This window comes from Rutilus rutilus, assembly GCF_951802725.1.
Source record: "Rutilus rutilus genome assembly, chromosome: 9".
Taxonomy (NCBI): Eukaryota; Metazoa; Chordata; class Actinopteri; order Cypriniformes; family Leuciscidae; genus Rutilus; species Rutilus rutilus.
Window position 1 is genome coordinate 33,349,309 of NC_140223.1, and position 22,769 is coordinate 33,372,077.

At 38.0% G+C, this 22,769-nt stretch overlaps 2 protein-coding genes across 3 annotated transcripts; both read right to left on the reverse strand.

The window, feature by feature from the left end:
* Positions 1–2,890: 2,890 nt before the first annotated feature.
* LOC311297317 (P2Y purinoceptor 14-like) lies at positions 2,891–6,814 on the reverse strand. The gene is made up of 2 exons (XM_084419568.1): positions 6,693–6,814; positions 2,891–5,254 (listed from the first exon to the last, which is right to left on the reverse strand). Exon 2 carries the CDS (start codon positions 5,250–5,252, stop codon positions 4,245–4,247), a length of 1,008 nt encoding a protein of 335 aa, XP_084275694.1. The 5' UTR covers positions 5,253–5,254; positions 6,693–6,814; the 3' UTR covers positions 2,891–4,244.
* A 6,288-nt stretch (positions 6,815–13,102) lies between these two features.
* LOC311297214 (P2Y purinoceptor 14-like) lies at positions 13,103–22,226 on the reverse strand. 2 transcript variants are annotated; one of them, XM_084419431.1, is made up of 3 exons: positions 22,096–22,226; positions 16,927–17,319; positions 13,103–14,825 (listed from the first exon to the last, which is right to left on the reverse strand). In XM_084419431.1, exons 2-3 carry the CDS (start codon positions 17,304–17,306, stop codon positions 14,222–14,224), a joined length of 984 nt encoding a protein of 327 aa, XP_084275557.1. In that variant the 5' UTR covers positions 17,307–17,319; positions 22,096–22,226; the 3' UTR covers positions 13,103–14,221. The 2 variants fall into 2 exon arrangements, with proteins under 2 accessions (XP_084275557.1, XP_084275556.1); XM_084419430.1 differs by lacking the exon at positions 22,096–22,226 and adding an exon at positions 21,732–21,790.
* Positions 22,227–22,769: the final 543 nt, after the last annotated feature.

Here is a 22,769-nt window from a genome sequence, read left to right on the forward strand (position 1 = left end):
GGGGGGCGTATATTTCACAACACGGTCGTAAAAAACTCACTTGCGGCGGCCTCCTCCCCCTCTCTACCGCTGCTCATGTGCGTTTGTTTTGATCGGAGCAAGCCAACTGTATCGTGTGGAGCTATGTCTACCGAGGTGGGTAATCTGGTAATACATCATACATGCGTGTGTGTTTATGTCGAATTGCCGTAATGCAATTTGTGTTTCTCGCTCGTTCTCATTCTCGTTCTCGCTTCTCACGAGACTTCCAATTTCTATCTTGCCGGGACGGTAGTCCCCAAGTTGCAAGGTTGGTATTCCACCTGGGAACGCTGGGGGGAGCGGGGAAAGTCACCAATATCACCAGAACAGGTTGTTTAACCATCCAAATGATTTCTAGACAGTTTTATTACGTTAAAAAAGTTACCAAGTTCTCCTTTAAGGAAAAAACTGTCTTTTCTATTACAACTGCAATCTCCCTATGTTTTGAGACAGTGTGAGGTCATTCAGGAATGACTATATGAATTCAGTAAACTTTTTACTTTAAACTGAAATACTTGGTTCGGTAGATTTTCAAGTATTTCATTATATACTTTTAAAAAGAACAGAATGTTTTATGTAAGATGATTTTATTTATTCAACTAAAACAATTGTTTTTTTATATACTTTTAAAGAACAGAATGTTTTTCAACTTTAGCGAGATATTTTATTTTATATATTTTATATTATACACTTTTAGGGAACAGTGTGTTTTCAACTTTAGTTTATTTTTTTTAGATTATATAATTTATATTATATAAAGGATAGAATATAAAGGCTAGAATGTGTTTGTGTGACGTTGTTTCATCACAGTGACCGAACACCACATTTCAGATGTCAGAGCTCGCATGCGGAGGGTGGGAGGGAGCGCGATGCTGTGACACCATATAACCAGACAGAAACCCACATAACTGAACCTGACACCAACTTCAAACACACGTCAAAATTACATGATCTAGGGCTAAAAAAGGTTCAAATAGATCAAAACTACCTGTCAAACCACATGATTTAGGGCTAGCTAGGTCATAGGTCAAAACTAACTGTCATACCACATGATCGATGGGTAACAGGGTCAATAGGTTAATCCCATGACCCCATTCCGGAAGTTCAACCTATCAATCAAAAGGGCAACCGGAAGTTCAACCTGTCAAAAGGTCAAAGGTCAAAGTCGTAAATCATTTCGACATAAGGTCCAGTATAAGGACTACTATGACGTCCGTAAAACTGAAAAGTCGTATCACTTTTGACACAACAAGAAGAGTCCAAGTGAGTCGGGAGTTTGTCAAATCTTCATTAACCAGCAGCGGTTTCATTGTAAACACGGGCTAGATGGACGTCTTTAACCATTGTGCTCGCGTCTTTCTCTCGCACATGGCATTTGAGTTGTGGGTAGAAAACAACACTGACGGCAGCAGTTTCGGTGGAGAACAGTGACTGGATCTAAAGCCTTCAGATGACACACACAGCTCATATAAGTTACCAAAACCACACATGAAAATTACACAGTAGACACACATTTGTGCAGTGCAGTGCAGAGCTGCTCTATCGCACAACTAGTTGTCTGATTCCGTTCACACAGTGTAGGTTTTCCGAGATTGCTGTTGTGTGAATACTGAAAATTTACGGGTGTGAGTTTGGTTAAGGGTTGTCACTCCCGTAAATAACTAACTGTGTGTGCAGGGCCGAGGGAGACTCCTCACCCCTTTTTTTTAAAAGAAGTGTAAACTATTCAAATAATATCTCATTAAAATTTTTGGGAAATTGGTCATTAGAACAAAGTCTAAATGTAAACATCTGGATGTATTATGTGGGGCAAACACTGGTTCATCTTTAGCTTGGATTAGCATCTTCCTGTAGTTTAAGTACCAATACCTCCACCAATACCAATAGACACTTTACTGCCATCTATTGACGTGGATCATCAGTATCAGTATAGTCTTTGAGTTGAATATACAGTACATTGATACTAGTTTTAGAGAGTGTCTACACAATAATTCCCTTACCTGTTCATAAATTTTTTTTTTTTTTAAACTCACAACTCAGGATTTTCTCCATCATCAAATCTTTCCACCGTGTGTGCCATACCAATGTTTACACTTGTTTTAGATTTGACTGTCTTCGGACCGTTTCTGCATCTTTGGCCTGATTCTCCCGTTGTTTCCACTGGTAAAGCGTGAGTGTGTTTCATTATCTAATTTTTTCACTCTTCCGTCATGAAACAATTATAGCACTATTGAAGCACATCAACAGATGTTTAGTGAAACACGCGGGTCACGATATTTCAACATGGCGAAATACAGCTGAGCGGGTTGACCTGCACCATATAGCCTTAGTAAAACACTTTTTTAGAAAACTATCATGAGTAGATTCATAATAGTCAAATGTTTTAAGTTAGAATTTATTTATATATATACATATAAATATATATATATATATATATATATATATAATTTTGATTTGAAAAACCAATGGAAATGGGTTCTGCATCAATTAAGTGTAAAGTCTAAACACATCCTGTCTCTCCTGAGTCAAAGAGCGTCCACCATTGTGATCCAGTGATTCTGAGATCTACCATGTAAACAACAGATGTGAGATGTGTGGGATTGTGTTAAGTGTCATTTTAAAGGAGTAGATCAATCAGAATGCCGTTATTGTTTCACCCTCATCCTGTTCCAAACCCATATGATGTTCTTTCTTCTGTGTAACACAAAAGAAGAACTCTCAAAGATTTATTTCATCAGAAATTTCCCATGCAATGAAAATTGGTATTCACCCTAATTTCTGCCTGTGAAATAAATAAGAAATAAATAGGAAAATTCGTGTGACCATGTATCATCATGTCAAATGTCCTATAATGATGACATCAACCACATGATTAAAACACATTTAATTTGAAAACTGCAACTGAAGGGCAAGATTTTACATGATTAAAGACTTACATTTTGGACTGTTCTTCACACAAAGCAATTGTATGACTAGAAGACTTAAAATAATATTTATGTTGCTTTTTTGGTTCTTGACACTCCAAGCGCCCTGTCATACACCCGGCGCAATGCAGCACCAGACATGACTCGAGTGTTTTTTGCTAGTTTCAACCCGATGCAGTTATCATTTTCACGTCCTGCGCCACGTTGTTTAAATAGCAAATGCATTTGCGCCCTTTTGTTCACCCATGGGCCCAAGAGTGCATTAGTAATGTGCACCTATAGTCAGGTCCATAATGTGCGTACACTCTGCTTATTACACGCAGCAGCACACAAACATGCCAAATATAAAAAAATAATACAATGAATTACAGAATTACAATGTAAAAGATTATTAATGTGTGTATAAAGATTTGGTGGAATCCGGCTTGTCCCGTAGATGGTCTGCTTGAGCGCTTTAACCTTGCGCACGAGCAGATCCGTTTCCTCTCTGGAGAAGCGTTCCGTTTTTCCGTATATAAATTCCGTCATGTCAGACTCTGATTGGTTTATTGCACTTAAAGCCAAAAACACACCCATTACTCATTAAGAGAATAGGGACAACCCTTTAAGATAATGCGCCGGGCGCGCTGACCATTTTTCCCATCGTTATACTTGCAAAAGTAGATTCGGACGTCCTAAGTGCACTTGCGCCCTGTGCTTTAGACCACACACTTAGATCATTAAAATAGGGCCCCTAGTCTCATTCACTTTGATTGTATGGGAAAGATTGTCTGGGATATTCTTCAAAATTTCACCATTTATATTTCACAGAAGTACACACTTAAATAAAACATTTTTTGGCATATATGGTTCCATGAACAACCTTTGACACCTATGGAAACTTTCCATTACACAAAAGGTTCTTTAAAGTGGAAAAGGGTTCTTCAGATTATTAAAAAGTTCTTCACACTAAGAAAAAACTGTTCACTGAAAGGTTCTTCACATAGCCTAAAATGGCTCTTCTATAACATCAATATGAAGCATTTATTTTAAGATCAGATTTCAAATGGCATGAGGGTGAGTACATTTTATTTATACCTTGCCATTAAGGATTGGCTTATTTCAGTATGATTTCGAGAGCTGTGGTTGGATACTGGTTTTCTGGAAAACACCACTTCGGTGTGACCTTCTTTCATTCTGCCTTCTCATACTGCATTTTCTCATGCAAGGAAACCATAGCAAGATATGTGGTTTTAAAGTGTAAAATCTGCTTTTACATCTTGAAAATGGCATTTTCCATTTCCTTCGTTGCTCTTCCTCTTACAGATTACTGACACTCAGCCCAGTACCTATTGAAGGCCTCCTGTTGTCTCGGTTTACAGAAGTGTTACACAAAGTCTGCAAAAGTGACTCTCTGAATGTCCTGCACATTAAGAAGTAAATGACGGGATCCAGACAGACATTAAGGGCGGCCAGAAAGAGCGTAGCTTCTTTCATCTGGAAGAGAATGAAGAGGTTGTACGCGCTAAAACCAGCCTCGGACCTTTGGCTAAGCGTGTAGGGAACGCGACAAACGTGGTAGGGCACAAAACAGAAGACAAACACGGCCAGCAAGCTGAATATGCTTCGATTTGACCGTCGTCTTGCCTCACTGCTGTTCCTTTGCACCCGTCTGTAAGAGCGGTACACGTGACAGGCGATGGAGGTGTAGCAAAACATCATCAGCATGAACGCCACCCAGAAGACTCCAACGGTGAAGTGGGCTGAAATTTCGTGCCAGCGCTGACCCAGCTCACTTTTCAGGGCCATGCAGTTAAATTCTTTAGGCATTGGTTGGTTGGTTAATATGGTGTTTGGCAGCATGAAGAACATCATGACAGCCCAAGATAGCAGCGCGAAACCTCTCGCTACCGAAACGCGCTGCAGGAAGGAAGACACATTGGAGGTGCCGCGGACAATTTTGAAGTAGCGCTCCAAGCTGATGAGGCTCATAAAGGTTATTCCTGTGTACATGCTGAGGTAGAAAAGCACAGCCGTGTAGCGGCAGACTATCAGCCTCAACTGCAAGCCACCGCTACTGAGGTCACTGGCCACACGCCACGGGTAGGAAAACAGCATCAGAATGTCTGCCAACACCATGTTTTTTAGATAAACAACTAATGCTGAGGAGCTGGGAAGCCTGAAGAAGATCCAAGCGGCAAGTCCGTTGAGAATGAAGGCACAAGCGCAGATGATGGAGTACAACACAGGCAGAACCTGCTTTGTGAAAACACTGCTGACATCCGTGATGTTTTTCTGTTCCGTCTGTGTGTTGTTGATGTTGTCCATTGCTAAAATGGAAAATGAAAGAACTTTTTTTAGTGCGTGCTTTGATGACAATGGCAATGTTTCAAATAACTTCTATAGGCCTTTTTGCTGATGTCCGATGTCTGATTATAAAAGTAAAATGATTACAAAATGCAATTGTTAAAAGTGTGCTTAGAAATACAGTCACTTTCTTGCTTTTTTTTTTTTATTTAATAGTCATACATACATACATATATAGTCAACATTTGAAGTGGACAAAACAAGTTCGTCAAAGTTCTCCTAAGACAAGAACAGGTATTGTTCAAAATTCATGTATAACTTTTATGAAAGGTTTTTATACACTTCAAATGTTGACCACTATATACATATATACACACACATACATATACTATCTGCAAGTATACTTTTAAGATTTAAAGTACACTATTTTTACCAAATATTTTTACCAAAAAAGTACAAATACCCAAAAAGATCCCTCGTCATTTTGTCATTATAGTTGATTAATAAATAAGATCATTATATATATGAAGAGTTCAGATGCAAAAGCCTCTAAGTGCCATCTGAAATTTTCTTCTAGAATGATCATTTTTATAAAGCTTGTATATTTAAGTTCAGTAATTTCACTTAAATGACAATTAATAGGTAATTTTCATTGTCATTTAAGTGAAATTACTGAACTTAAATATACGAGCTTGATAAAAATGATCATTCTAGAAGAAAATTTCAGATGGCACTTAGAGGCTTTTGCATCTGAACTCTTCATATATATATATATATATATATATATATTATTTTATTTTTTTAAATATAAACTAGTTGTCTTATCATATTTTTTTCTTACTTAAAGAGATAGTTCACCCAAAACTTAAAAATCTGTCATCATTTACTCACCCCCTGGCTGTTCCAAACCTCTATGACTCTTTTCTTATTCTGAAATATTACCGTTTTGACTGCACTGACACGACTGGATGAGAACTGAACTGAGCTGGACGATATCATCATTGTTTTTCTGTAGAACTGCTTTATAGATGAAATTAACTATTTTAATAATTGATGATCTTTAATTATCTTTTAATGATCTGTATTATATAAAGCATTATAGAAATAAAGGTGACTCGACACCAAAGGAGATGCTATACGGAACGACAAGAGACCATTCGCTTTCATTGAACGAGAAAAAGATGCATTAGAAGTGAATGGCGAGTGATGCTGTCAGTCACTAAACATTGTTGTCTAACATCTCCTTTTGTCTTCCACAGAAAGAAAGAACAAACTAAAGTCATATGGGTTACAACATAAAGCATGACCGAATTTTCATTTTAGATTTAAATCAGAAGGACTTTGAATTTTGAATGCAGTCTGAATATGGTGCCATTTGCATTCAGACATTTCTGAATTGTAAAACACTCAAAATAACTTTGTCAACTAATCATAACTTTTACCATAATAAAAGAAACTTACTTGAAGAGTTGAGTCAGCTTGAATCATGACAGAGAATGAGAAGCATGTTGGGGAGAAGAGCCTCACATGATATTTGAGAGGAAGGAGGCGTTGACTCTGAGACAGGAACTAACAGAATCACTGTTTGTCTCGTGGGTGGACACTTGATCAGCATTGCAGGAACTTCCTCCACTGATATATATATATCTGTACACAAACAGATTTCTCCTCCCAGTGCATCAACATAGCCTAATGTGATGCTGATTAGAGTCTATGAAGTTACCAGCTGTGTTTCAATAAACGTTAACACTTTAGAATAATGGTCCGTCATTAATAAGTAACTAGGAAGTAATGCAGGACTAATGAGTAGTACTACATTAACACTTCAGCTACTACCACTAACTACTGCAGTATAGAAACAAGCTCAACTATTCAGAAAGTAATCTAAAATTTAGGAGATAGTTCCTTATTAGGTAATCAACAATTACTTAATGAGATTAGCCTCATGAATAACTATTAATTAACTGACAAATCATAAAGAACATTATCGTGTGTCTGAGACGTAATCAACCATAATTTTTTACTCTGAATATCATAAAATGCATCACTAATTACTCAAGTGTTACCTAATCACTAGGAACTACTAGTGATCTGGACATCTTTAAACATCTCTTTTTTTCTCTCTTTTTTTTTTTTTTTTTTTTTTTACTTTAAAATAAAGGTCCAGATCACTAGTAGTTCTTGAAGAGTGACTACCATTTCAGTAATTGGTGATGCATTTTATGACTATGTTCTGAGTAAAAAAAGACAATCTTCAAGAACTATACTCCAGTGAAAAATAAATATACTAAAGTGTATTATAAATACATTTATTTTATGCTAAGTATACTACAAATACATTTACATATTTATATACTTAATATGAATACCCTGCAATTGCACTTTTAGTATACTAAATTGGTATAATTAAAGTCTGCTAAATTTGACCAATTATTTTGTTCTTAAAGTACTTTAGGTATTCAGAAATAGTGCTGAGTTCCAACTAAAAATAGTGGGTACTATACGGTTATCCGGACCACATGTGATGACCTACCCCAACCCCGCCCCGCCCCTAAACCTACCCGTCACTGGGGTTACGACCAACCAAGAGCGGTTGTGGTCACGTGTGGTCAGGTGTGGTCCGGATAACCGTATAGTACCAGATAGTGATCTGGACCTGTCACGTGTCAGGCTCCGCGTTTCCATTACCCTTCAAATTGCGCAAATTGAAATTGCGAATTGAAAATACGCTCAATGGAAACACGTCAATTTCGCAAAAACTCCCATTTATCGCAAAAACGTTTTTACGCTCGCATGAGGTGGTTTTTCAGGCAATTCGAAAAAGAAATATTTCGCAAAACTGCAATGGAAACAGTTTTTGCGCATTTACAGGTCACCTGACTTAGAAGGCGCGGTGTGTTTGGACAGAAGACGAGACAGAGTTCTTTAATAAATTCATAAAAGACAAAAGAATGACAGAAATACTGGATTCTAAACCTCAAAGAAATGCCACAATCAAGACCTCGGAGCAGAAATGAGTGAGAAAAACCCAGAAACACTTAATATGTGCCGCTCACATACACAGTATGGGTCTTTCCTTGCCATTAATGCTTGGATAACACGCCTACATTTCCTTCCATTAATAATAATAATGTCTATACTAGTGATGTTACATATGACACTGAAGCTTCGATGCGCGTATCACATAAGCGACACAATTTCTAGTGAAGCCCCGTATCGAGGCGTGTGTTGGTTTGCTAAAGTCACGTGATCGATGACAAACGAAGCCTCACTTTCTGTCCAGTCACGTGCGCGTGTCGCTTCTGGTGTCAGAAGGCTCGAACTTCAGATCGTATTTAACGAGTCATTGTTGCCTCAGTCGGTCTGGTTGATATTTACAATTATTGACATTTAATAACAGATGATCCTATCAGACAATGTCCTTATTCATTTTGTGTGTGTGTGTGTGTGTGTGTGTGTGTGGAGAGAGAGAGAGAGAGAGAGAGAGAGAGAGAGAGAGAGAGAGAGAGAGAGAGAGAGAGAGAGAGAGAGAGAGAGAGAGAGAGAGAAGGCCTACATTAAATCTTATTGAATCATATAAGCTACTATATTTTATTGTCACACTTTAATGGGAAAATGAATTTATTTAATGAACAAATCAAACACAAACATGTAAGGCTTTTATTTGTACACATAACATTGAAACTATGGAGTGTGTTGTGGTTGCTTCATCTGCCAGAGCTTCTAACACAGGCTTCTGGCTGCTTTATTTTAAATAAGCACCAGATGGCGCTGTTCTCAGCGCTGTTCTCGACACTCTCGAAGCTTTGAATCTTTTCCCGGAACAGTCAGGGGAAAGCCTCAGTGATTCATGAGGCTTCATTTCCCCATCCCTAGTCTATACGTGGCTGTGATATATATATAAACTTACCAACATCCGTTGCCGTGATTTTTGGAATGACTTATCGCGAGAGGAAAAAAGTATGTTTTAGTCGCATAACATCGGTTAATGGAAACGCCGTCATTTCGCAATAGTTTTGTATCGATATTTAGAAGAAAAAAAATCGCAAAAGTTTTGCGCGAATCTTTAATGGACACGCGGCTAGAGTTTGTTTGTATGTTCCTAGTCACATGTTTTCCTTCGTTCTATTTTCCCGCCACTCTTTTGTTTCCTTGACAACCTTTATCAGTTCATCTGTGTCACCTGTGTTAGTTCATTATCATCTACGTCACCTGGTTTCTGTTAGTGTTTGTATTTAGTTCCTTTCTGTTCAGTCTGTCATTGTCTGTTCTCAGTCCTATTTAGTGTGTGTGATCATTCTCCCTGTCTGTACCTGTTGGAATTATATTGTAAGTAAAAGTTTGTATTGGAGCTTTTGACTCTTCGTCTTCTTCTTCCTGCACCACACCGTGACAGGACCATTATTTTAAAGTGAAAAAGATGGGGTTTTTTTTAAATAATGGTCCAGATCACTAGTAGCTCCTGCATAGTGACTAAGTAGGGGGACACCGGGGACAGTTGCAACAGGGGATGGTTGCAACATGTCATTTTTCTCCAATCAGAAACAAGCTAGAGTGATGACACTCATACTGCACATGCACAGTTAGACCCACTAAGAAGACAGTAGACATATTCAACATCTGCTGCTGCATTTATTGACCAAAACTTGTTTTGGAGGTATGAAAGTATTTTTTCATGAGATATATTTTTGTCATACTGTCCTGACATTTTGTATGAATTCATCAAAACTTACTTAGTTTGAATTATTGTTTTGTTGACTTCTAAGTGACATGGTTAGCATGTGTCAAAGTCAGTGTGTCTAGCAGGCGTATGATGTTCTGTCATGGCTGATAGGGTCGGGGTCGGTTGCAACAAGTTCTATATTGCATGTTTAATAAAAGTTTGTTGCATTGCAAATTGTTCAATTATTCCTGTCTGAAATATGGAGAGATTGAGTCTATGTAGGCCTATGTTCGACACATAAACAAGCAAAACTCAATAACTGTTATTTGACAAATATGACTAGGCTACAATAATATTATTGTATAAATAAATAAATAAATAATACTATACTATTATAGTAGGCCTAAAACAGTTAATATTTTCAGAATTCTATGCTCAGACAAAAAGCTAAAGTTAATTTGTGAAATTTAAGGTATTTTTAACATGTTGCAACCATCCCATGGTTGTGTTGCAACCGTCCCCTGGGTTGGGGTCAGTTGCAACATCTGGCTTCTTCCATTAAAATAAATACTGTGAACGATATGTCATAGGTAATCATCTTTAAATGGTATGGGTAATTAGCAGACAGATGCAAGTTTAATATAGACAAATTTGGTTGGTCTAGTCCAAATAGTCTCTGAGTAACTGAGAGAAATGCAAAACATGTTGCAACCGTCCCGGTCTCCCCTAACACGTGACTTGAGTGATGCATTTTATAACCACATTGAGAGTCAAAAAAGACAGTTGCTAATGTCTCAGACACGTTAATGTTGTGATTAGTAATTAATTAGTAATTTACATTTACATTTACATTTAGTCATTTAGCAGACGCTTTTATCCAAAGCGACTTACAAATTAGGACTAAATAAAGCGAGTCATCATGAAGAGGCAAAAACAACAACAACGCAAGAAGTGCTCAGAATACAAAGTTCAGGCATTATTCAGAGTAGCATAAGTCTGATAAGTGATGTTTCAAAGGAATTTTTTTTATTATTATTAAAAAAAATTTTTTTATGAGGTTAAGTGCTCACGGAAGAGATGGGTTTTCAGCTGTTTTTTGAATGTTGCCAGTGATTCTGCATTCCGGATGAGGCCGGGGAGAGCGTTCCACCAGCATGGAGCTGTGAATGAGAATGTTCTGGAAAGTGATTTTGTGGCTCTCTGTGATGGAACCACGAGACGTCGCTCGTTGATCGATCGTAGGCGTCTGGTAGGGATGTAGACTCGTAGGAGTGAGTGAAAATAGTAGGGAGCTGAGCCTGTGATAGATCTGTAAGCAAGCGTCAATGCCTTGAATTTGATGCGAGCAGCGAGAGGTAGCCAGTGCAGAGAGATGAACAGAGGAGTGACGTGGGCCCTCTTGGGCTCGTTGAAGACAAGACGAGCTGCAGCATTTTGGATCATCTGTAGAGGTTTTGTTGCACATGCTGGAAGTCCGGCCAAAAGAGCATTACAGTAGTCAAGCCTAGAGATGACCAGGGCCTGGACGAGAAGTTGTGTTGCATGCTCAGTTAGGAAAGGCCTGATCTTCCTGATGTTGTGCAGTGCAAACCTGCATGACCTAATTCTTTATAATTTGTCAAAATTACCTATCAGTTCTTAATGATGCCAATCTCATTAAGTAAGTGTTAATTACCTAATAAGGAACTATCTTAGTTCTAAATTTGATATTACTTACTTATAAGTTAAGCTTCTAAGTTTACATATTAGTTAATAGTAGTAGCTGAAGTGTTAATGTAGTACTACTCATTAGTCCTGCATTACTTTCTGCATACTTATTAATGACGGACGGTGTTACCAATAAAACATCAACTTTGTCAGATGTTTCTAAATTCAAAAGAGCTTTATTTTCAGCACATCCATATACAAATACAGTGAATGAAATAACGTTTCTCTGAGACTCAGTGAACAGTGCGAGACAACATAAGGTACAACAAAATATGAGGCTATAAAAAAAAAATATATATATGGTTTACAAGACCTGTTTTCACTATATATATATGCAAACCAGATATGAGTTCTTTGTGAGCATAATGTACACTATGACAAAAAAATTATTTTTATGTGAATAAGAAAATTGAATATTTACAGAACATTCCTGAATTTAACTTAAAAGTGCCATGTAATAATTTAAATTTAAACAGAATAACTTAAATAACTTAAAGTAACTGAAATACTTTGCAAATCAGTTTTACAAATCCAACCAAATACATTAGAGCATAAAAAGAATACAACACAATAACATTTACCACTTTACTGTCTGAAGAGCTTTCCTGATTTATTATCATTAGCTCTCCATATGAGGATTCAGTGGGAGTTCAAAGGGGACTTAAATATGGATGTTGTGTTTGTCAAGCACAAGCTGGTTTCCTCTCTCACCCCACGCTGAGTGCTGCATAATAAACTGCATTTATTATTATATAATGGCCAAAAGTGATGTCTGTAGGGGATTTTTGTTTTTAATGATCCTACAAGTTTTATTAATTAAACCATCAAAGAGGAAAATATGAGGAATGAACTAAATACTAACGTGGTTAAAGTATTTATCTGACAAAATTATTTGGCAAAAAAAGGCGAACTACAGCTACAGGTTTTATTTGCTTATGCAATAAAACAAATGCAGATATACGCACAAAAATCTCCCCACAAAAAGCATACATTGACTACAACATAAGCAGTTATTAATATTTAGTTGTCTGTCTCTCTCTTGTTTTTGCATGTGTTCATAATTTTGTTATATGACAGCCTGGCCAACAATGATGTCTTTAATATATATTTCAAGCTTTTATATTAATATTTGTGTCAAGATAAAAAAACAAAGAAAAGTCTTAAAATGAAAATAAACATTTCTGCACTGCTACATCAATAATAAAACAAATAAATTGTTCAAGTGAACTCCTTTAGAGTGACGGTCAGATGTTCGTGCTTCCATTGTCACCTTGTTACACTTGTTGTGTTCCCGGTCAAAAATGACTGGCCTACAAAAAATAGCTTATTAATGTCATACTATATTATCACCCAAAATTGGATTCAATCTTTTTGTCAACTTGTTTTCTTTCAATTAGGACTGGTTTTATATTTCTATTTGCTTCTGATTAATTGTAGACCTCATTTATCTGAGAGTAGGTATCTAATTTTTTTTTTTTTTAAAGCATAATTTATGAATAATTTTGGAAATATTAAATAAATAAAAAAAAGCACTGTTGATCACACTAGTCTACTTTAATGTTTCACAAGGAAGTTTGTTTTGAAAAACTTTTATTTTGTACAAAATGGCACAAAGTTATACTTGTGGTGTTCCCAGTCAACAATGGACGGCCATTGAAAGTGAATGGGAGAGACTGAAAAAAAGAGACAAATTTAGTATTCAGGAGCATGTTCATTATGTTCATGTACACATACTGTACATGTGTGCTTGCAAACATCGATCCCTTGGACCTGTGCATGTGTGGATACATGCATAAATACACACACACACACACGTTAAAACACACAAACTATTTTGAGTATTACACAGATTCTTTTTCACAGAGAGAAACTTGATCCTGCCCTGAACAGCATCTAATATCCATTCATCCATCTGACATTGAAACTCCTGAAAATTTTTTTTTCCATCTCCCATTCACTTTCAATGGCCGGCCATTTTTGACTGAAATGAGATACCTACTCTCAGATAAATGAGGCCTACGATTAATCAGATGCAAATAGAAATATAAAACCAGTCCTAATTGAAAGAGAATAAGATGACAAAAAAGACTGAATCCAATATTGGGTGATAATATAGCATAACAAGTGATTTATAAGCTATTTTTTGTAGGCCGGTCATTTTTGACCGGGAAAACCACAAGTGTGACTATGTGCCATTTTTTACAAAATAAATGTTTTTCAAAACAAACTTCCTTGTGAAAAATTAAAGTAGACTAGTGTGATCAACAGTGGCAATTTTTTTTTTTTTCATATTTTATTTAATATTTCCAAGATTATTAAAAAATAATGCTTTTTTTACTCAAAAAAATTAGATGCCTACTCTCAGATAAATGAGGCCTACAATTAATCAGATGCAAATAGAAATATAAAACCAGTCCTAATTGAAAGAGAATAAGTTGACAAAAAGATTGAATAATTCAGATAGGGGCGACATGGGACCCATGGACAAACCCATGAAGGGCCGATATCTCATGACCATATCTTGCCTACATTGACCCCACCATGAAATGGGCTGGATTTTAATATTTACAGTTCCGTTTCATGCCGCAAATCACACATTTCGCCTTTTATTTAACTCAACTTACTGGTTTCTTTGTTGAAATCTTTGAAGGTTAAGCTGGGCCCTGAAGGTCTTGCAAAAGACAAAGTAAATAAGTGGATCCAAGGAGGCATTTAGCACTGCAAGCAGGACGGTCAGCTCCTTTATGATGTACAAGGCCTGAGCTGCTGTACAGTCATGCAGCTGGGGACTGATGAACATGTGCGGCAGTCTCACCATATGATAGGGCACAAAGCACACGCAGAAAACCGCCACCAGTACTCGCATGTTGCGTTTTGACTTGCTGAGCTTTGTGTTCCCAGACTTTTCCGGCATCGTGCGCTGAGCTTGTCGAAGCCTCTGTACGTTCCCCCAATAAAACAGAATCAGGGAGACCAGCACAGACAAAAATACTAAAAAGGAAAGGATATGCATGACCAAGTAGATCCGTTCGAGCAAGCTGTTATGAAAACTTGCACAGCTAAAACTACTGTTGGGAATGTTTTCTTTATCAGAACTGACAAAAACGGCAATGTAGACACAAACAAAGCACAACAGGACAGCCCAGGTCACTATGCAGATGTAGCGGGTCGAGCGGACTGTTTGCAACACGTGAGTCTCCAGTGGCCGGACAATCATCATGTACCTGAAACAAAGGAGCAAAGAATTCAAAGAATATAGAGAAGGCTTTCAAAATACAGAAACAGTGTTTGTAACGTTTGCGGCTCCATGACTTGCTACTGAAGTAAAATATAATCATATGTTGAACTGTTAATTAGACTAGCCTTTTCTTTAGTGTGTAATATTGTTTAGTGATGTCTGGCCTAGGAATATATTATTGATATGTATTATCACTTTATTTAAATGTAAAAAAAAAAAAAATAATAATAATCTATGCATATTTTTAATCTGCATGGTAAAAATTTACTATTTTTGCTAAATAATTTGTACAGAAAAATCAAAAATCTTAATCAAGTTCAAGGGTGGATGGATGGATGGATGGATGGGTGGGTGGATGGATGGATGGATGGATGGATGGGTGGGTGGATGGATGGATGGGTGGGTGGGTGGATGGATGGATGGATGCAGGGGCGGACTTTACCATTAGGCAAAGGTCGGCAATTGCCTTGGGCCCCGAGCTACCTAGGGGCCCCCAAAATGCCCTATTAACTTATGTTTAAGTTTTTATATATATATATATATATATATATATATATATATATATATATTTCTAAAACTCCATTTGCGAAAAATGGCATCAAATCATTAGTGTTGCAGACAGGAGGGGGCCCCTGCCTCACTACATTGGACTATTCCATTATCTCACTTACTGCGCATCTGCGAAAGTGACAAGGCTGTGCCAAAAAACTGACGGAGAAAAAGAAGTGATTGACAGACAGAGTGTACAGAGTAGTAGACAGAGTAAAAATGAAGCGAAGCTAGCTACCCAAGCGGTGCTGAAAAAATGAAGAAGCGGGAAGAAAGCAAAAAGTCTGTAAAGGTGCGCGGCGCGAAAGATAAACAACACGCAGTAACAGGAGGACTGGGAAATACACAAACAGAGCAAGACGAGTCTAAACGCGAAAATTTTAAGTTTTGAAGTTACCCAAGCGGCTCAAATAAAAGAAAAAAGTGAAAAGACGCTGATAAGTATTTGGGAACGCTGCCAAAGATGACAAACTTTTTTACGGCTACTGTTGGGGATACAGATCAGGAACAACAACGTCCAACGCACAGAAAAATCGTGACGCAAAGAGGACACGGAGATCGACAGACAAAACTGAGCAGTTTACTTATGAATCATGATATTTAAAAAAATCTCAGCTCTCAGATTCTGTCAATTCTATTACGAAATTCAAACAATAAATACCGTTTTGCCGTTTTAATGTGACGTAACAGATTCCTATAGCGGCACGTGAACTGATCATCTCTAGCTAATAGTAAATAAACACGAATTAACAATGTTGAAAGATACAGTATAACTTACCGAAATGTATATTCCTCATTCATATATCAATCAATAAGTGTTTTTCAACCGCGGAAAGAGGTAAAACAGCTGGAGAACAATCGTCACATAACATTTACCTCAGGAAAGCCATTTAATTGGCTAGAAAAAAAAGAGCTATAGAGAGTATTTGGCTAAATATGTGCACTATATTACTTATTTTAACCTTAAATTATACCAGCTAATAGGGCTTTTTTTTTTTCTTGAGAAAAAGTAACGCCTATCTTGTGAAACGTTACCTAATATTTATCCAAAGGAGTCAATATTGAATCAAATCGCAAGAATTGAATCGAAATGGTGAAATTTGTCAAGCAAAAAAAAAAAAAAAAAAACATAGCTTACCAGAAATTGTAGTATGTAAACATTGTAACATGTTTCTGTTTAGGAGTAAAGAAGTGTATGCAGGGTTTAAAGGGGACGTTTTTTTCTCCTCTCTAACCTTTACTTCCCTGTAGATTAGCTTTACCTGCCTATCCACCATTCAGTCGGTACATATTTTTTTCGTTCTCTTTTAAAGATTGGATGGGGAGGGGCCCATAGCCTACCTACCTTCGCCTTGGGCCCCCGATTGCTAAATCCGCCACTGGATGGATGGGTGGGTGGGTGGATGGATGGATGGATGGAAGGATGGATGGTTGGATGGGTGGGTGGATGGATGGATGGATGGAAGGATTATATTTCATGGTGCCCTGAAGGTCAGAAACCAATTTAAACGGATGGACGGACGAATGAACATCCATACCTGTTTGCAGCAATGTAGCCCATGAAGAGAATACTGGAGTACATGTTCAGGTAGGAAGCTGGAGCTCCAAAAATACAGTAGATACGCTGTATTTTCACTGAAGTGCTTGCAAATTTGATAATGCGTAATATCAAACATAGGCAGACAAAGAAGTCTGCTATAACCAGATTCTTGAGATAGACTGTGATGCTGGACTGGCTTGCAGATTTACAAAAATACACATATATTGCAATGCTGTTGAGTGCCAGGCTTGCCAGAAAAACCAGAGAGTATACAGATATAAAGAATGTACGAGCTGTCATTTCAGACAAGTCACAAGGTCCTTGAGTTGAATTGGTTGTGTTCTGGTCCATGATCGAGCTGGATGGTGACTCAGACATGAGACGTTATCTGCTGGAAGAGAGTTAAAAAAAAAAAAAATTATTATACAAAATGGGGACATTTTCCAAAATACCACAAGCACTTTACAATAAGGTTTCATTTGTTAACATTATTTTACATTAATTTTATATTTTAGTTCATATGAACTAGCAATAAAGAATACTTCTACAGCATTTATTAATCTTAATGTTAATTTCAACTTTTAATATAATATTTTAAAAAATCCAAAGATGTATTTGTTTACGTCTGTTAATGCACTGTGAACTTAAACATAAACAATGAACAATAAGATTTTTATTAACATTAACAAAGACTAATAAATGCTTTAACAATAGGTAACACTTTATTTCGATAGTGCACTTTAGACTCTCTACTATCTATAAGTAACTTTGCAACAACATGTCAACTAGCTCTCATTAGAGTATTAGTAGACTGTCTGCTTAATATCCGCTATTACTTTATTTTGATGCTCCCCAACAGACATTCTACTCTTTGCTACTACAAGTCAACTTATTCTACAAACCTGAACCTTAGTTTACTTGACATGTAGTTGCAAAGTTACTTATAGTCAATAGAATATCTGTTGGGGAGCATCAAAATAAAAAGTTAGCAGATATTAAGCAGACAGTGAGTCTAATACTCTAATGAGAGTTAGATGACATGTAGTTGCAAACTTACTTACAGTAGAATGTCTAAAGTGGATAAACGAAATAAAGTGTAACTAAATATATACAGTATATATATATATATTGTTCATTGTTAGTTCAGCTAATACATCCTTACTGTAAAGAGTTAACAAAATACCTTAGTGCTATCACACTGATACTTTAAATACTTTAGAGCCAGAAATACAGCCAACATATATAGACGGTTGATGTGCCATGAAAGATGATGGTCGTTCCACAGACCTTGAGTTAAGCGACCCTCTAGGATCGCTCCCCAGCCCGTGAGGGAGGCATCCATCGTTAGCAACTTGCGAACGACAAGGAGCTCCCAGTACGGGGCCTTGGGACAGGAACCACGGTTTCTTCCACATAACCAGGGCACGTAAGCATTGCCACGTGACCCTGATTGTGCAAAATGGGTTGCCCCTCGGGGAAAACCCTCTGGTCCTGAGCCACCACTGCAGGGGCCTCATGTGCAGTAGTCCAAAAGGTATCACGTTGGAAGCTGCTGCCATCAGGCCCAACAGTCTCTGGAACTGTTTGACAGTGAGTGACTGGCCTAGCTTTATCCTTTTCACAGCTGCAAGGATGGACTCTATACGTGGCGGTGACAGGCGCGCCTGCATCGACACTGAATCCCAAACCACGCCTAGAAAAGTGGTCCTCTGAAGTGGAGAAAGCACACTCTTCTTGGCGTTCAGCCGTAACCCCAACTCTTTCATGTGGGAGAGAACGACATCTCGATGCCGAACCGCCAACTGATGCGACTGAGCTAGAATCAACCAATCGTTGATGTAGTTCATAATGCGAATACCCTGAAGGCGCAGGGGCACCAGAGCTGCATCCACGCATTTGGTGAAAGTGCGGGGTGATAAAGCTAGGCTGAATGGAAGAACTCGATATTGGTAAGCTTTGCCCCCGAAAGCAAACCTCAGAAACTTCCTGTGACATGGACGGATGGAGATATGGAAATATGCGTCCTTGAGATCTATCGTGACAAACCAGTCCTTGGATCTAATCTGTGGCACGATCTGCCTCAGTGTTAACATTTTGAACTTGAGTTGCATAACAGACTCATTTAGAACTCGAAGATCCAGAATGGGACGCAATCCCCCGTCCTTTTTTGGAACTATGAAACCGACTGTAAAACCCAGTTTCCCTGTTGGAGGGAGGTACATATTCTATGACCCCTTTCTCTAACAGAGTGTTCACTTCTTGTTCCATAACCAGAACCTGCTCGGGGTCCACCACTGTGGGAAGGACCCCCATAAACCGAGGTGGGCGAGACCCAAACTGTATTAGATACCCTTTTTCTACAGTCTGCAGGACCCAATGAGAAACATTTAGTAGTAGCTTCCACGCTGTCAAAGATTCTTCTAGAGGTACCAGTCTCTCGAGACTGGTTTCTGGATTTTGTTGTTGTTGAGTAATCGGTCCGTCGCCCTGTAACGGTGGACTGGCAGGGAACGACTGAACGGACTGCTCTGGAACCCTCCTCAGAGGGGGCGGGCATCCCGAGGCCACTACGTTTCCGGGTGGTCCTTGAGATATGTGCTCGCCGGAGACCGCTGCGCCCTGAAGCACCGGAGGTGGCAGGGTTGGCAGAACGGTCCCCTGAGGGCACCGAAGGGAGACAGGCACCGTAAAAAGAGATGTTGACCGCTCTACTTCGGGGGGGACTGCCCTCACTGGCCTGAGCCCTCGGGCGTCAGGACCTTTTCCCCGCAGCCTTCTTAGCAATAATAACGGTCCTCAAATCCGTTTTACCCTTCGAAGGCTGGGGTTGAGAGCAGCCTCTGTGTCCCCGGGACTTCTGTGGGGGGGCACGGGAGGCAACGCTCTGCTTTTGGGTGGCACGGTGTGAAGAGCTCATTTTAGAAGATTGAGGCTGCTCCCGCTCAGCAGCCTCGGGATGAGAACAACGGGGGGAGGAGTTTCTGAAAGGCGGCTGCCTGTAGTTTTAACTGGCTTGGTGAGCAGTACCGGAACCCTTAGGGAAGATGTCGTCGCTGGAGAGAGATATCTTGCAAGCGTGTCCTCCACTTTCAGAATCTCCCCATAACCGTGCTCTCTGTAGCTAGATATAGAGGAATAGTTTGAGGTTTGGGAACTAAAAACTCTATATGAAACTGGTTTCTCCCACGATCTCAACACCTCATGTGACAGGAAACGTTCGTCGAGTTTACTTTTCGAACGAACGTCCTGTTTATCAGCTGGCCAATTGATACTCAGTCTCTCTACAGCTCTAGTCACTACCTCAATAAGCTCTTCGAACGCATGAGACTGAGGTGGCGAATCCTCTGTTTCAGCCTCAATACTGACAACATCCAGCTCCTCAGAACTGGATAGTTGCAATATTGGTGCCTCCATTGGGGTGGAAGGAACCGCAGCGCTTGCTTCCAAACCCTGAGAAGAGGCACTGGATCTATCAGGTGAAGGCTCAAAGGTCTCAAACCCCTCTGATAGATCCATTTGCGAACCCCAAGACTGCGATCGCCGCTGTGCCTCGGCAGCAGCGGGACCAGAGCCCTGGGGAATTGGACTGATTATACATTTCCTTCAAGACATCATCACACAAAGCGTTCCCATAGCGTCAATCTCGACGCAACGCGAGTTCCCTTGAAAGGGAACTTAATTTACTATGTTTGTCCAATTGATTTTTTCATATGTATTTGAATTGACAAAATTAAAAAAGGAAGTAAAGCATACAAGTGGTCCTTATATCTGTCATTTGTGGGTGAACTAGTCTTTAAGTACACTTAAAGAGAAACAACTGTTTATAACTCATTTCTTCTTAATCTATTTTGCTCATACTTTAACAGTTTTAAAAAAAAAATACATTTGAGTTCAGCTTCCTGTCTCGAACCCTTAACCACAATTAAGGTCAAAGCTCAGCACACAGACAAACTATTTCACACCACAGTGACACACCCAAATCATTTTTGTCACTTTTATTCATTACTTTTTGTATTTATTAAGATTTTTCTATGTTCATTTCACTAGATGCTCACATTTGTTACATGTCAAAACCTGAGACCAAAAAAGTCTCATTCCATTTTTCAGGACGTGTATGTATAGTTTTATATATATATTTATATATTTTTATATATATATATATATATATATATATATATATATATATATATATATATATATATATATATATATATATATATATATATATATATATATATATATATATATATATACATACATACATACATACACACACACAGTATATTCATGTTTCACTTCTACTCTTTGGCCAAATACAATGATAACACTTTACAATAAGGTATCATAGACAAACATGAGTAATATATTTTTACAGCATGTATTAGCATTTATTAATGTTATAACATTACACTCTAAAAAAATGCTGGGTTGTTCAACTTATGTTTGTGTCAAATATGGACAAACCCAACCATTGGTTTAAATTATTAATTTCTACATTTTAATTAAAATTGTTAATTAAAATTAACAAATTATATATAAAAGTGTTATTCCCTGTTGTTCATGTTAACTAAATGTAGAACAAATGGAACCTTACTTTAATGTGTTACAAACATAAATAAACATGTTTGATACTGTAGTTACAAGAAAACATTCTAAACCTATACAGAAGTTGACTTTTGAAAATCTCCGTCATATTGATTAAACTCAATTTGAGCTGAATTTATTTGATTTTTAACACTGATTTCTTTTCTTTTTTCAATTAATTCTGTATTTTCACATGATTTAAAACAAGGCATGACTCACCGTAGCTCTCTATCTTGTAGCACACTGAAGAAGTGAAGTAGAAGAACACTGTCTGTCACTTCCTCATCTTGAGTGCCTAAGATGTTTTAGATGACGCAGTCTAATGTGTGTGTGTGTGTGTGTGTGGTGTGTGTGGGGGGGGGGGGGGGTTCTCAGTAATATGACATTCGGTAAATTGCAAAAATGTTGGAAAAAGTTGGTTTGTGACAATTTATTCAGAACTCTCTTTTGCTGTTTGCTCAGAAATTGATATGAATTATAAAAGGCATTCTCAGTTCAGTTCTGACTGACAAACAGCACTGTCTTAAACATCTAGTGTGGCTCACACAAAAAGTTCATCTTCTAACACTTTATTACTCCTCACCATATTGTTTTCGTCTAAATAAAGCCAGATGACCTCTCAGCTCATGTTTGCAGTCCACCTCCGCATTGACTCTTTGCGTGTTTTCTCAGGACAGCGATGACCCCCGGCTCTGCTGCTTTCTGACCCTCTTAACCCCCTGGAATAAAGACAGCATTTGTCTTTCTCAACTTTCCTCTTTACTGGGAAAATTAGCCCCTGTATTTCTCTGTGGATGTCAGGAAATCTCTGGCTTTGGTGTTCCACACAGAACAAACAAGACATATAGTATACAAACAGAAACGATGAGATTACAAGCAGCATTTAGCATGACACATGTAGGTCAAATGACTGAAATTGTATTCAGACACTTCATAGAGAAGAAACGAAGACAGCACATGAAGAAAATGCAATATTGTTTGTTCGATGATAATTACTAATTCAAAAATAAAGATTGATTGAACTAAAAAAAACAAAAAAAAAAACATTCTTTGCTTAAATATGATATGGCTGTATACGTTTTTGTTGTTGTTGTTGTTGTTTAGCCATTTTACTTCCACATTTCTTGTAAGGTGAGATGGACCACGTATGTACTTTTATTATAGAAAAACGGTAACACTTTACAATAAGGTTAACTAACATGAACTAACAATGAGCAATACATTTGTTAAACAAATACAACCTTTGATTTTAAAAAT

Bases quoted from the DNA above. Each gene is read 5' to 3' on its own strand.
- LOC311297317 (XM_084419568.1), bottom strand. From the start codon at position 5,252: ATGGACAACATCAACAACACACAGACGGAACAGAAAAACATCACGGAT.
- LOC311297214 (XM_084419431.1), bottom strand. From the start codon at position 17,306: ATGTCTGAGTCACCATCCAGCTCGATCATGGACCAGAACACAACCAAT. The intron at 14,826-16,926 runs GTATGGATGTTC...CCTTTGTTTCAG, and splicing joins GGCTACATTGCTGCAAACAG to GTACATGATGATTGTCCGGC.